This window comes from Hippopotamus amphibius, chromosome 1, assembly GCF_030028045.1.
Source record: "Hippopotamus amphibius kiboko isolate mHipAmp2 chromosome 1, mHipAmp2.hap2, whole genome shotgun sequence".
NCBI classification, from domain to species: Eukaryota; Metazoa; Chordata; class Mammalia; order Artiodactyla; family Hippopotamidae; genus Hippopotamus; species Hippopotamus amphibius.
Window position 1 is genome coordinate 121,585,062 of NC_080186.1, and position 16,134 is coordinate 121,601,195.

General features: G+C 39.5%; 1 protein-coding gene and 1 pseudogene across 2 annotated transcripts in view; both read right to left on the reverse strand.

Moving 5' to 3' along the window:
• LOC130848890 (gamma-interferon-inducible protein 16-like) overlaps positions 1 to 16,045 on the reverse strand; it is a 31,033-nt gene extending 14,988 nt beyond the window's left edge. The window contains exons 1-5 of one of the 2 annotated variants that reach the window (XM_057727276.1): positions 15,811 to 16,045; positions 4,994 to 5,278; positions 3,931 to 4,064; positions 2,846 to 3,004; positions 1,199 to 1,366 (exon numbers count right to left, since the gene is read on the reverse strand). In XM_057727276.1, the coding sequence (XP_057583259.1) occupies positions 1,199 to 1,366; positions 2,846 to 3,004; positions 3,931 to 4,064; positions 4,994 to 5,258 (726 nt within the window). In that variant the 5' untranslated portion in view covers positions 5,259 to 5,278; positions 15,811 to 16,045. Of the gene's footprint in view, positions 1 to 1,198; positions 1,367 to 2,845; positions 3,005 to 3,930; positions 4,065 to 4,993; positions 5,279 to 15,810 lie in introns of those variants that run through there. The other variant, XM_057727284.1, reaches the window with a different exon arrangement.
• Positions 14,935 to 15,084, reverse strand: LOC130842207 (U2 spliceosomal RNA; annotated as a pseudogene).
• Positions 16,046 to 16,134: the final 89 nt, after the last annotated feature.

The window sequence follows — 16,134 nt, forward strand, 5'->3', positions numbered from 1 at the left end:
AGGAGCTGATGCACACATGTGTGTACTCACTTTTCCATCCTGATCTGGTCTTTGCTGGGACAGGGCACTGTGAATGAAAAATATCGCCTGCCATATCAGTAAGCTAAGAATGTTGCAGCCATCAAGCCATCACATTACAGCTGCCCTGAGGGAACTCAGGATAGAAGCAGGATGCCTGCCATCTAGCAGTCCAGTGCTGCAGCCAACCCTGATGGTGCACCTTGAGGAAACTCAGGGTGAGAAATCACAAGATACTGGCCCCATACAGCTGAGATTCATAACAAAGAAATGAATTCAGACCCTTGCATCTTCCTATACATAGAAAAGTGCTAAATTCCTTAACTTGAGATGCCTGGCTTTCTTTATTAACAGTAATCTTTTGATGTTCCAACTACCTAGTCTTTGTTGCAAAACCTGAAATACATCCTGGCTCCCCCCTTGCTTCTTCAGAGCAGTCTCTCAGCACTATCTGAGATTCTATGTCCCCCACGTAAGCCTTCATATTTGCCTGCCAAATAAAACATAACTCTCAAATTTTAGGCTGTGCATTTTTCTTCAGTTGACAGACACCTTATAACTGATGTTATAGTATAGTAACAAAGAAAAATGTGCATTTATTATGGTTGTGATAAGTGCTAAAAAGAAAAAGGAAATGGATCTTTGAAAGCAAACAAGGGGAATACCTAATATATTCTGAGAGGAGGGTATCAGTGAGGACTTGTATGAGGAAGAGATTCAGGTTTGCATCTGAAAGGTGAAGACACCTGAACCAGTGATGAATCAGGACAAGTGATTCCAAACAAAGATGTAGTCCGTGTCAAAACATCTGACGTGGGAAGGAGCACAGAACTTTTAAAATAAACCCTGTAGTGTGGTCAGTGAGCAAAGGGAAATAGGGCCAAAGGAAAGTGGAATGTAGGGGTGAACACATAGGCATCTTGACTTGTCTTTCACATGCCCCCCCATCTTTTTACTCAACAGAAGAGAGCAACCCTCTTAAAATCAGAGATTATTTCATAAATACACACTTTGTAAATAGCCAAGGAGTTAGAATAGAGTGGGATCACAAAACATACATGGAAAAATGAATGAGTGATTATATTAAATAAATAAATGGTAAATTGTGGGAGATGAGATTATGATACTTCTTGCACTTATGTTGTAGGAGGCACAAGAAATGGGAACAGGGAGCAGGTACCTTGATTGAGAAGTTGCTGAATGGTGTTGGTGGGGGTACTGGACTCATCTGGCCACCGCTGCGAGCTGGGCACGTGCTGGTTGCTGAAGTTCCTGGCATCTGACTCTGTTTATGCGATTGTAACTTCTTTTTTAAGTTACTAATATTGGTAGCTATGTCATTTTTTTTCTGGAGAAAAAAAAATATGTTTTCCTTAGTTCTTGATAATGACTTCCAAAATCACATAGAACACAACATCATTTCTTTACTCCTTTTTAATGTACAGTCTTAACTTTTCAATTTTTTTCTGGAATAATAGTATATATAGGTAATACCTGTATTATTTATCCTTCTCCTACCTCACCTAGGATTACAAATTTCACTCTCCCAATATTAAAAGCTCAGATGAAATTTCATTGGTTTAGGATGGAAGCCAGGTCCTACATCTGATGCAAACTGGCCAAAGCAGGCAGGTAACCTTCCCTGGTTATAAGGGAAGCAAATCTCAGTCCAAAGATGGATGCACTTAAGAATGTTTATTAACTATGCCTTTCTCATCAAGAAAATACACAAGTGGGTTTCTGATATCTGTTCTTCAGGCTCCTATAAACCTACTGATATTTAGGAAAATATTATTGGGAGAAATATGGACTCTTAGAATTAATGGGAACAATGACAGCAAGGAAACAACACCCCAAATTAAGAGTCCCTTTGTATGGTAGGCCTGTCTTCAAGTGGCATGTGTGGGGTGGTGGTGGGGATGTAGCCTGAGTCAGAGGGCAGCTTGGGTCTTAGGTGAGAAACTATGTTAGAGAATAGGGGTTTAAATCCTGTTCTTGCCTACCCTTCATGTCTTGGGGCAATCTTTTAGTGCTCATTCATCTCAAATACAGGCTCCATAGTTCTGGGTTGCATATAACCATAGGGCAAAACAAAAAGCAGGCTGGGATACGGGTCAATGCCTACAGGCGTGAAATCGCTTTCCCACCCCTGTCTTGTCTTCCTCTGGGACAGGTTACCTATAATCTGAGCTCCTTGTCTAGTAGAAAAGAAAAATGCAGATTTATTACAGTTGTGATAAGTACCATAAAGGAATAGTAAAGGGTCCTGTGAAGGCAAACAATAAGAGTATCTGATCTTTTCTTGAAAGGGGTTGTTTCAGTGAGGACTTGCCTGGGGAAGGAATTCAGGCTGGTACCTGAAGGTTGTATTTGAGCTAGAGAAGAGACGGGGATGATGAATTCCAAATCAAGGAAAGAGCCTATGTGCAAACACCTGACATGGTAAGAAGCACAGAAGGCTGAGAACTAGTCTAGACCCATGGTTAGGGGGAAAGGGGTGAAAAGAAGCTGAAATGTAGGGGAGAAACATACCCTTATAGTCATGTCTAATTATCTGGTCACTCCCATCTGCTGTTTCAGGACCAAACATAAGACACTCACGATCTTGAGGTCAGGAATTATTTCAGAAATACATACCTTGTCAAAAGCCCCAGGACTTAGACTACCTTGAGTCATCTGTATCTACATTTGACAAACTGATGAGTGATTTGATTGTGTAAAGAAGTTTGTATCCAGGAAGGGATTACTGAGAAACTCTCTCAAGGTCACGAGGATGCTTATAATCTACTGTAGGGAGGTAAATGTGTTGGAAACAGGAAAATGGTACCTTGGTTAAGGAACTGCTGGATGAGGTTGGTGGAGGCATTTGAGGAGTCTGAGGAAGGCTCTTTGACTCTGTGCTGGTCACTGACAGTCCTGGAAGCCAACTCTGCTCCTCTGTTAGCTTCATCTTCTTAGATTCACAAGTTTTTATGGTTTTCTTTTTCTGAAAGTAGGGTTTTTTCCCCTGGTTAATTGTTTTCAATAATAAATGAGGATTTCCCTTGTGGTGCAGTGGTTAACAATCCATCTGCCAGTGGGGGACATGGGTTTAATCCCTGGTCCGGGAAGATCCCACATGCCACAGAGCAGCTGGGCCTGTGCCCACAACTACTGAGCCTGCGCTCTAGAGCCCATGAGCCACAATTGCTGAAGCCCTCGTACCTAAAGCCTGTGTTCCACAACAAGAAAAGCCACCGTTCACCAAAACTAGAGAAAGCCTATGCACAGCAAGGAAGACCCAATGTAACCAATAATTAAATAAATAAATAAAGTAATAAAGTATTAATAAATGAAACATCTTTACTACTGAGAATATCAACTTTTTATTACTAGATTCTAATTATACTAAAATTTATGTCCTTGGGAACTCCAGGGAGCTACATATAGCCCATAATCTGAAGAGATGGCCAGAAGGTAAGCAGTGCACATATATGTTGCCTTTATACAAATAGTAGGGAAAATTTTATATGTGTAACTCCTGTACTCACTTCTGTGTTGATGAGAGGGACAGTGGACTTGGATTTAGAAAATCTGAGTTTGAAAGTAGTTTCTTTGAGTAGGCTTTGCCAAGCTATTTTCCTAATCTGATTGTTATTTTCATATACATCTGAAAAAGGGGTAATGATTTCATATTTCCATCACAGGGAATTATATTACACAAGTTAAAGTGCACAGTAGTTTGGAAACATAATGGGTGATCAATACCTATTTATTTACTGGCTCTAAAACTCATTGTCACTCTGGATCCCCTTTTCTCTGATTTGCCTATCTGCATGTTGAGAAATGAATAAAGAACTAAGTGTTCATAAGAAGGTAATAAGTAGAAGAACCATAGTAAAATCTCCTTCTGTAGGACTTTAGGCATCCTACCTTCACAGGTGTATCCTTGATTGATTCAGGTCCCAAAGCTTTTTCAGTGGTGGATGTAGATTGGTCAGGTTTGGGTTTATCCTGCTTGCTTTTTTTCCCTGGAGTTGCTTCTTTTGCTTTACTTCTCCTTATAACTGATGCAGTAACAGAGAACATGATAAATCCAAAGGAACTGGTCTAAGATACCCTGAAGCACCTTTAATACTATTTCCTGTCAGTTCCTGCTTGTGGATCTGGGTATGCTTATATCTGCCTCTACGGCATTAGCCTAGCTTGGCCATAGGTGGCCATCAGTAGCAACATATGTGGAGGTATTGACCCAAACTTCCTCAGTGGGTTTCCTTTTTTGCCCCCTGTACAACGAGCATATCCTTCCTGTCCTCTGGACTCCTATATCTACCTCAGTCGAACCCTTTTACAATCCACTTATTTTATACTTTCCTTTTAAGAATCTAAAGTTTTCATGATGCTAGTGGTGGGTCAATTTCTACAGAAGATCTACTTGAATTACTGAGACCAGAGAAAGCAAATATAATCTAATTTGTGATGGGACAAACTGGTAATACTGGACTTTAACTTTTTAAAATATGTTTTCCTAACCCAGTGGTTTTATAAGAGGCAAGTTCTTCACATCTCTCAGAGGCAGGTTTTTATTTAAGCACTGCCTCAGAATTGTTTCTAGAAAGTAAAAAAATGGTGGAGTAAATATGATAATAGAGCATGCATATTAAGTGATTTAAATATTTCAAAAACATACATGTTCTAATTTTGTTTTGTCATTGTCTAACCTTTCTAATGTCTGGAAGCCTCAGCCTTTCTCATCAACTCCTTATAATATTTTCTTAGCCCACACCCCCAAAATACAACCTCTAAAACACAACAGATCTCTTTGTAGGAAAGGCATCCTCTAAGTTGTCAATTTGTTGGCATCTAAGGTATTACCATTGTCATGGCTACTGAGTCCTAATTTGGGAAAGAGAGGTCTAAACTTTGACTAAATCAGGGTTCTATTTAAGGTTGAGGTCAGTGCAGAGAGAGTGAGAGAGAAGGTTCTTCCAAGTACCTTTTGACTTCTCATTTCTAAGAGTTTTAGCAAGGTGTTTAATTTCTTCTATGTCTTTGACCAACACTATTAGTTTTTCAACACAGGCAGGCCCTCGGAACTTTAATTCCATCAAGTCAGCAATCTTAACTCTGTCGTATTCCTCTTGCATTTTACTAGTCAGTTTTAACTCCGCAGCCAGTAAAGACTTAATCATGCTAAAATGATAATCACTGATGTGCTGAAGTCCTTTCAGCAGAACAATTCTCTTGAATTCATTCCCCATCTCTCAAGTTAGGGACGTGCCTATAAGAGAAAAATAACATACAGTGTTACACCTTTATATAGACAATTTAAAACACTGGTTATGTCTATGTGAGTTAGTGGTGTATGTCAAAGTATTATCCATGGGTGTGTGTGACAAAAAGAGACTAAATTACCAGATGTGTTACCTTGGAAAATGGGTTGAAAACTGCTGTATGAGAAACTTCTAAGAAATTCTCCCATTTTAATGATGATTGTTGAGTTGGGTTAAGGGTAGGTGTGGTGGAAGGAGGTCTGGAAATAAGCAATTGTTGTAGTGTGTCAGGTATGGACTATGCGGTGTCAAAGTCCCTGACTCCTCTTCCCATCCTGTGTTGGGGCTGCAGTCTACCTCCTGAAGTTCTGCCTGTTGGTTCATGACTCTTCCCACCATGTCTGAAGTGGCCTATGTACAAAACGGGGTGCAACCTCTCACCTTATACAAATATCCTTGTGCCCTGGCACTACAGTTCCATGCTGGGGTACCAACCCTAGTCCATCCACTTGGCTCTTCCCTGGTCACTTCTCATTAGCATCATCTCTCCCTGGGGCTTGAAACATGCTCTCTGTGTCCTATGTGCCCATATCACCCTCCCTTTTGTTGGACTTCTCCCTTCTCTCTAGGGCAGAATCACAGCATTTATTGGCTGGAGTTACTTCAATGGCTGTTGATTTTTCTCCTTCCAGGCTTAATTTCTCTGATTAGTTCTTTTCATACAGCCAGCTCTCTCTCTATAAATCCACGGTTCTATCCCACTTGACATTCTTCAGTAGTTCCCCATTTTCCTTTGAAAAAATTCTTGTTCCTTAGCCTGGATTCAAAGGCCTTGAATAACCTGCATCTTTTTTTTACCTCTGTAATTGTTATAGCTCTTGCTCTAGAAATATACAACATACCTTACCTTTTCATATATCATGACTTTGTTAACTCCCTTCCTAAGGCCTAGGAAGCCATTCCCTCTGTCTTCCTCTGAATACCTCCTTAGAGCATTCAAGACTCCACTGAGATTTTGTCTTCTAAAAGCTACCAGAGGCCTGATTTGGGAGAGAGTGTCGCTCTTCGGGCCTCCTTAGCAGCCTGTGCACTTCCTTGATGGCCCTCAATGTATGGTATTCATTCCAACTTTCTGTTTCAAGTCATGAATTATTTTAGTAAGGAAACATGTGTTTGTGTATCTTTTTTATAACTGGAATGTTCAAATTCCCAGGGCTGTAAATTATTCCTTCTTGAGAGACCATGAGCATCCTCACTGAGATTGGGCCCATAGAGTGATAAGCCCACACCAGCCCCTGGACCACTATAGCACTGCAGCCTGCCTTGTCAGAAACCAGCCAATCCACCAGCAGGCCTGAACCAGCCCCAGAATCTCCTGGGCCATTGCCCTGCCTGCCAGTAGGCCAAAACCAATCCTGGGACATCTCGGACCCCAAGCCAGTGGCCCTAGGATTTGGCCTCAATGACCAGCAGGCTAATGCTAGCTTCAGGACCTCCAGGGTCCTATATCCAGAGGGCCTGAGACCCGGCTTCACCCACCAGTGAACCAGCACTAGTCCCAGTAAGCCCTGGTCCCAGGTCTCATCCTTCAACAGGCTGACTCCAGCCCTGGGGCCACTGGGCCCCAGACCCAACGACCAACAAGCCAACATCAGTTCTGAGACACATTAGACCCCTCAGCCCGCTGTCCCATGATTGAGCCCTACTCACCAGTGAGCCAGCACCACTTTTGGGACCCCCCCGGAACCTGCAGCTAGCTGTGTCAAGTGGCTCCACACAGCAGGCAGACACTAAACCCAGGCACCCTGGCCCTGCAACCACCCAACCAAGAATGTGGCTCTGCCCACCCGGGGGCCCCCCAAGTTTGCACAGCCAGTCACCTTGTCACCCAGCCACACCAACCACTGTCCTCCGCACCAGGCAGGGCCTGGCCACCCACTGGGGTCAGCCGCACCTACCAGACCATCCACAATAGTCAGCCAGCCACAAAAGAAGGACTCACATAGCTCTCACAGGGGGACCCCCTAGAGCAGGGGTCCCCAACCCCTGGGCTACAGACTGGTACCAGTCCATGGCCTGTTAGGAACCAGGCAGCACAGCTGGAGGTGAGTGGCAGGTGACAGAGCGAAGCTTCATCTGTGTTTATAGCCACTCCCCATCACTCGCATCACCACCTGAGCTCCACCTCCTTTCAGATCAGTGGCTGCACTAGATTCTCATAAGAGCGCAAAGCCTACCATGAGCTGCAAACATGAGGGATCCAGGTTGCGCTCCCCTTATGAGAATCTAATGCCTGATGATCTGAGGTAGGGCTGAGGCAGTGATACTAGGGCTGGGGAGGGGCTGCAAATACAGATTATCATTAGCAGAGAGGTCTGATGGCACAGAGACCATAATACATCAATTGCTTGCAGACTCATGTCAAAACCTTATCAGTGAGTGGCAAGGGAAAATTAAGCTGCACCTGGTGGCAGGCTTTATAGTGGCAAGTGAATTGATGTGCTTCAGTTGTACAGCTGCATCTGGTGGCAGGCTTTAAGTCAGAATCTGACACATTTTATTCTGCGTGTGGCCCGCCCATTATTTCATTTACCACTTCTGTGCTTCTTTCCCGCCCTGTGCACTTGTCTCAGTCACAGTTTTGGTAAGTCCACAAGCTAACCCTAGCTGAAATGAGTAAAAAGCAAAGATCACTGGAGACCTTCTTTGAAAAGGGGGAAAGAACAATGATGAGACAGCAGAAAACTCTAAGATTGCCAACAAAAAGAAAGCTACATTTAAAAGAAAATACCAAGAGTCCTACATAAATTATGGTGTCGTTGAAGCAGGTGATTCACATTCTCCAAGCCTACTTTGTATATAATACATGGTGACCAGCTATCCAATGAAGCCATGAAACTTTCAAAAGTGCTTCACCACATGGAGACCAAGCACCCTGCATTAAAAGATAAGCCTCTGGAGTTCTTCAAAAGAAAAATAACATGAACACAAAGAAGAGAAGCAGTTATTGAAGGCCACATGTCATCAAATGTGTCTGCACTGAGAGCATCATTCTTAGGGGTTCATCACATTTCTAAAGCTAAGAATTCCTCTACTATTGGTGAAGAGTTGATCCTGCCTGCTGCTAAGGACATTTGTCATGAACATTTAGGAGAGGCTGCAGTTCAAAAGGTGGCACGTGTTCTTCTTTCAGCTAGCACCAGAACTAGAGAAATTGATGGAATAGCAGAGGATATTGAGGCACAGTTGTTAGAGAGGATTAATGAGTCGCCATGGCACACAATCCAGGTTGACGAGTCTACCAATGTTGACAACAAGGCAACAATGCTTGTTTTTGTGCGATATGTTTTTAAGGAGGATGTGCATGAGGATATGTTATGTGCACTTTTGTTGCCAACCAACACCACAGCTGCAGAACTATCCAAGTCTTTGAGTATATTAGGAACATATCAGAAAAACTGAATTGGTCATTTTGTGTCAATATATGCATGGACGGACCAGCTGCCATGACTGGACAGCTTTCTGGTTTCACTACTCGAGTCAAAGAGGTTGCTTCTGAATATGAGTCTACATACTATGTCATCCATAGAGAAATGCTGGCTAGCCAAAAAATGTCACCTGAACTTAACAACATTTTGCAGGATGTGATTAAAATGATCAACCACATTAAAGTACATGCCCTTAATTCACATCTGTTCACACAACTCTGTGAGGAGATGGACACAGAGCACATGTCTTCTCTTATACACAGAAGTAAGATGGCTTTCTTAAAGGTAGATCACTGGCCAGAGTTTTTGAATTACAAGAGCTGCTCTAGAGATTTCTTTTAGAAAAAAGGTCAACACTAGCAGCACATTTCAGTGACACAGAATGGGTCACAAAACTTCCTTACTTGTGTGACATATTCAACCTGCTCAACAAACTCAATCTGTCACTTCAGGGGAGAACAACGACTGTATTCAAGTCGGCAGACAAAGTGGCTGCATTCAAAGCCAAACTGGAATTATGGGGGTGATGAGTGAACTTTGGGATTTTTGACATGTTTCAAACATTAGCAGAGATGTTGAAAGAGACTGAGCCAGGGCCTTTCTCCCAGCTGATGCATGGTCACCTATCTCAGCTTTCAAAAGAGTTTGACCATTACTTCCCAACCACAAAAAAAAAAAAAAAAAATTGGGAAGGAATGGATCCACAACCCGTGAATAGACTTTGTCCATGCTAGAAAAGGATCAAATGCTTGAGACTGCAAATGACAGTGGCCTTAAAAGCATGTTTGAGACAACTTCAAATCTCCATACATTCTGGGTTAAGGCCAAGGCAAAATGTCCTGAGATTGCCACAAAAGCACTAAAAGCCTGCTTCCATTTCCAACCTCCTATCTTTGTGAAGCAAGGTTTTCTGCAGTGACAGCAATAAAAACGAGGTTATGGAGTAGACTGGACATAAGTAATGCACTTTCGGTGTCACTGTCTCCCATCACCCCCAGATGGGACCATCCAGTTGCAGGAAAACAAGCTCAGGGCTCCTTCTGATTCTGCAGCTCTTGTAATTCAAAACTCTGGCCAGTGATCTACCTTGGTGAGTTGTATAATTATGTCATTATGTATCACAATGTAATAATAATAGAAATAAAGTGCACAATAAATATAGTGTGCTTGAATCATCCCAAAACCATGCCCCGCCCCCCAGTCCATGGAAAAATTGTCTTCCATGAAGCCAGTCCCTGGTGTCAAAGAGGTTGGGGACGACTTTCCTAAAGCATATAGCTCTGGTGACCAGAACAGAGTGCACAGCTGGGACAGATAGGACATATTCTACAAAAGACTGCTTCTCTGAGGTCAGGAAACATAACCGATGTACCAAATACACAGAAATAAAATAGGAAATTAGGCAAAATGAGGCCACAGAGGAATATGTTCCAAATGAAGGAACAAGATAAAACCTCAGAAGAAGAACTAAGTGAAGCAGAGATAGGCAATCTACCCAATAAATAGTTCATGGAGATGACCATAAAGATGCTCAAAGAACTTGGGAGAAGCTTGGATGAACAGAGTGAGAAGTTAGAAGTTTTTAACAAAAAATTAGGAAATATAAAGAAGAATCAAATAGAGGTAAAGAATAAAATAACTGAAATGAAAAATACATCAGAAGGAATCAACAGTAGATCAAATGATACAGTGAAAAAGATCAGAGAGCTGGAAGACAGAATAATGGAAATTACTGGAGTTGAACAAAAGAAAAGAAAAGAAAGAAATGAGGGCAGTTTAAGAGAACTCTGGGACAACATCAAGCATGTTAGCATTCATCATATCATTATAGGGGGTCCCAGAAGGAGAAGAGAGAGTAAAATGGGCAGAGAACATATTTGAAGACATAATAGCTGAAAACTTCCCTGACCTGGGTAAGGAAACAGACATCTGGATCCAGGAAGCACAGAGAGTCCCAAACAGGATCAACCCAAAGAGTATCACACCAAGACACACTGTAATTAAGATGGTAAAAATTAAAGATAAAGAGAAAATATTAAAATCAGCAAGGGAAAAGCAATAAGTTATATGTAAGGGAACCCTCATAAGGCTATCAGCTGACTTTTCAGCAGAAACTCTGCAGACCAGAAGAGAGTGGCATGATATGTTTAAAGTGATGAAAAGGAAAAATCTACAACCAAGAATACTCTAACCAGCAAGGCTTTCATTCAGATTTCGTGGAGAGATTAAAAGTTTTACAGGCAAGCACAAGCTAAAAGAGTTCAGCACCAGCAAACCAGCTTTAAAAGAAATGTTAAAGGGATTTTTCCAAGAAAAAGAAAAGAAACATGAAACATAAAAGGAAAAATCTCATTGACAAAGGCAAATATACAGTAAAGGTAATATATCAGCCATGTATAAAACTAGTAGGAAGATTAAAAGACAAAAGTTGTAAAATCATCTACATCTGCAATAAGTTGTTAAGGGTTATACAAAACAAAAAGATGTGAAATATGATGTAAAAATTTTAAACATGGTAGTGGGGAGGAAATGCAGTGTTGTTAAGTTGCATTTAAACTTAAGAGATCAGCAACTCAAAATAATTATATATATATTATAATTATATATACACACACATATGAACAAGACAAGGATGCCCACTCTCACTACTCCTATTTAACATAGTATTAGAAGTCCTAGTCACAGCAATCAAACTAGAATCAAAGAAGTAAAAGGAATCCAAATTGTAAAGGAAAAATTAAAACTGTCATTGTTTGCAGATGAGATGATACTATACATAGAAAATCCTAAAGACACCACCAGAAAACCTACTAAAACTCACTGGTGAATTCACTTAAGTTGCAGGATACAAAGTTAACATACAGAAATCTGTTGCATTTCCATTAACTAACAATGGACTATCAAAAACAGAAGTTAAGAAAACAATCCTATTTACAATCACATCAAAAAGAACAAATTACCTAGGAATAAATCTGACTAAGGAGGTAGAAGACCTGTATTTAGAAAATTATAAGACACTGATGAAAGGAAATGAAGACAATAAAAACAGATGGAAAGATATAATGTTCATGGATTGAAAGAATTAATATTATTAAAATGACTATACTACCAAAGGCACTCTACAGATTCAATGCAATCTGTATCAAATTACCAATGACATTTTTCACAGAACTAGAAGAAAAAAAATCTAAAATTTGTATGGAAACACAAAAGACCTCAAATAGCCAAAACAACTTTGAGAAAGAAGAACAAAGCTGGAGATACCACATTCCCTGATTTCAAACTATAATACAAAGCTACAATAATCAAAGCAGTATAGTAATGGAACAAAAACAGATATGTAGATCAATTAAACAAAACAGTTCTCAGAAATGAACCCACACTTTAGGGCAATTAATCTGACAAAGGTGGCAAGAATATACAATGTATAAAAGATAACCTCTTTGACAAATGGTGTTGGGAAAACTGGACAACTACATGCAAAGGAATCAAACTGGTCTACTCTTTCACACGATGTACAAAAATAAATTCAAAAATAATTAAAGACTTAAATATAAGACCTGAAACCATAAAACTTCTAGAAGAAAACACAGGCAGTACACTCCCTAACATCAGTCTTCATTATATTTTTTTGGATAATAGGTAAGGGAAGCAAAAACAAAAATAAATACTTGAGACTACATCAAGCTAAAACTCTTGCACAGCAAAGGGAACTACCAACAAAACTAAAAGGCCACCTGCTGAATGGGAGGCTATATTTGTAAACAATATACCTGATAATGGGTTGATATCCAAAATATACACAGAACTCATACAATTCAACATCAAACAACTCAAAAAATCAGCAAAGAAAAAAATAAATAAAATTAAAAATTAAAAAAAATCAGCAGAGGATCTAAAGGGACATTTTTCCAAGCAAGACATACAGATGGCCAACAGGCTCATGAAAAGATGCTTAACGTCCCTAATCATCAGGGAAATGCAAACCAGAGTGAGATATCACCTCACACCTGTCAGAATGATTATTATATCAAAAAGATGACAAATGTTTGCAAGGATGTGGAAAAAAGATAATCCTCATGCGCTGCTGGTAGGAATGTAAATTGGTGCAGCCACTATGGAAAACAACACGGAGATTTGCAAAAAATTAAGAATAGAACTACAATATGATCCAGAAATACCACTCGAGTATCTATCCAAAGAAAACAAAAACACTGTTAGAAAAGATATACACACCCCAATGTTCACGGCAGCACTATTTGCAATAACAAAGATATGGAAACAACCTAAATGCCCATCAGTAGATGAATGGATAAAGATGTGGTAAATATATATGATGGGTTATTACTCACCAATAAAAAATACTCAAATCTTGCCATTTGCAACCACATGGATGGACCTAGAGGGTATTATGCTAAGTGAAATGTCGGATGGAGAAAGACAAATATTGCATGATTTCATTTATATGTGGAATCTAAAAAAACAAAACAAATGAACAAACATATCAACACATAAACAGAGTTATAGGTACAGAGAACAAATAGGTGTTCTTCAGAGGGAGAGGGAGGGGGTAAGGGAGCAAAGAAACAGGTGAGGGAGATTAAGAGGCACAGATTTCCAGCTGCACAATAAATGAGTCGTGTACGAAATGTACAGTGGGAGGAATATAATCGATAAATGTGTAGCATCTTTGTATGGTGACAATCATAGCTAGGCTTATTGTGGTGATTGGTTGGAAATGCATAGAAATATCAAATTACTATGTTGCATAATAGGAACTACCACAATGTTGTAGGTCAATTATACTGCAAAAATAAACAAACAAACAAACAAACTAGTAGAAAAAGAGATCAGATTTGTGGTAACCAGTGGCAGGGGTGTGGTGGGGGAAAGGGGAATTGGATGAAGGCAGGTGATAGGTACAAACTTCCAGTTATAAGATAAATACGTACTAGGGACGTAATGATGTACAACATAATAAATATAATCACCACTGCTGTATGTTATATATGAAAGTTATTATGAGAGTAAATGCCGAGTTCTCATCATAAGCAAATAAATTTTTTGTACTTCCATAATTTTGTAAAGAGATGATGCATGTTCACTAAACTTCTTGTGCTTGTTACTTCGTGATATATGGAAATCAAATCACTGCGCTGCACATCTTAAACTTATACAGGGCTGTATGCCAATTATGTTTCAACAAAACTGGAAGAAAAAATATACAACGCAGACTGTAGCCCCCTCTCCCCAAATAATAAATTAGATTCATTAAACAGCCTTTCTGAAATTTCCAGATTGTGAATTTCACAACATAGCTAGTCCCAGGGAGTTTGAAAAGAGGTACTGCCAACCCATCTTGAAAGAAAAGTAATTTTTAGAGTAGAATTTTTAATCTCTTCATAAAGATACTTAAATATGAGGGCCTCAAACACTATTTTCTTATATTCAAGGCCTTGGTAGTTTTGGCAGACAAAGACCCACGTGGAAACATCTATTGGAAGTAATAGTCAATAAAAACATAATATATAAAGTCATGAAAAACTGTAAGCTGAAAGGTAAGTAAGAGTGAAAACTTAACCAATTAGGTGTGTCTATGCCTTAAAAATAAATAAGGCCCTGACTGAAGAGAGAAGAGAAGCAGGAAGTATACCCACATGGTGGAAGGAAGGAGGGGGGACAAAGAATACGACAGTTCACTAATGTATTTGTCTTAAATGGTAACTAAGATAAAGATATAAGTAAAAAATGAAAACAAAACCATAAATACCAATGCCTCCTCCCCCCAAAGTAGATCAAGAAAACATAGAAGTATCACAAATTGAAATGAAGAAGGCAGAAACAAGATAATATGTGCTAACTATCAGTATAGACATAAAGGGTCTAACTGGTTAAGCTTAAGTGAAAACTTGGGCAACTTGGATTTAAGAAATTTGCCAATGTATTGTTAACAAAAGATTGCTTAAAGGTGGAAAAATAAAACAAAAATATTTTATCATGCAAAGAGTAACTAAAAGAAAACCAGTTTATCTATATAGTGTAGCTTTAAATAGATCTGAAGATAAAAAGTATTATCAGAGCACAGCACAATGATAAAAGATTCAACTTCTAGGGAGATACAACAGTTTTAATTGTGTATTTACCTAGTAAAAGTAAATATAATAAATATAATTAACGAGGTTTGTCTAACATACATAAGATTCTGAAATGAATATTAAAAACCTTATATTCTAGTCAAGAGCATGTGAAATATTATATTATCAGGCCATAGAGAAAGTCTTTGAACAATCCTACACTTGATCTTAGCCAAAAGGCCGAGAAGCAACCTTTAAACAATTCTAAAAGTAGACAATAGAAATCTATTTGTAATTGCCTTTCCCTGCTTCTCTCCTATGCCTTGCCACCAGAAAAAAAAAATAATAATTTTGAGGAAGAAGAAAGTAATCCTAAAAGAACTAAAATAACAACTTTGGCAACTGGTGTAGAATGGACTCTAAAGAAAAGTTAAACTGTCTCAAGAGAGGTAAAGAAGCCATGTTTTTTACAACTGTGTTTGTGGAATTGAAACTTGTCTGCTCAGCTCTGTGTGTGTGTTTTCTAAAATCAGGACAATGCCATACAATACAGTTTTATATCCAGATGTATGTTTTTACTCAATATTATTTCCTGATACTTCTATCATGCCCCATCTTGACTTTTACTCAGGTTCCCACCACAACCACCAAGTTTCCTGTGCATTTTCCACGGAAGGAAACCAAACCTTTTCTCTAAATGTAACTCCTGCCAGTAGTTGCCTGAGGAATACATTTTAATATCTTCTGGTATTAAATGCATCTCCCTTTGTTTAGGCTTCAGTTGTGTTGGAACAAAATGTCTGTTATCTGCCTAGGCAGTAAAGGATTAGAATCAAGCTCTTGCTGTTTTTACTTTTCTTAATACATTTGGTACTAACCTTTTCCCCCGAAATTCTTCATAACTAAAGCTCCCCTTCTCATCTTGAGGTTACCAACCAGACACCCACAGCTCTCTACAGAAATCCCTACAGGTCTTACCTCAGTGGAAATGTCTTCCACAGTGGTCCCGATCTTGAGGTTTTCTATAGAAATGCAGGAATCACTGCTTATTTCATTTAAGTAGGATGATAAACCAGTAAAGCCCTCAGAGACTGAACTGCAGAATTTTACAGTCTCTTCAAGGGCAGAGCACAAAGAAGTATTTTTAAAAATAACAAGGAAAAGGGGAACTGGCTAGATAAAAACTTGATTTACTGCTGGCTACCTCACTCTGTGCTTTCCGGAAAAGAGAGAGGTTATGAAACAGTATTGAGACTCCTCCCACCAATGTTCTTAGCTTTCAGTTTCATTTGTCAGAGAAAA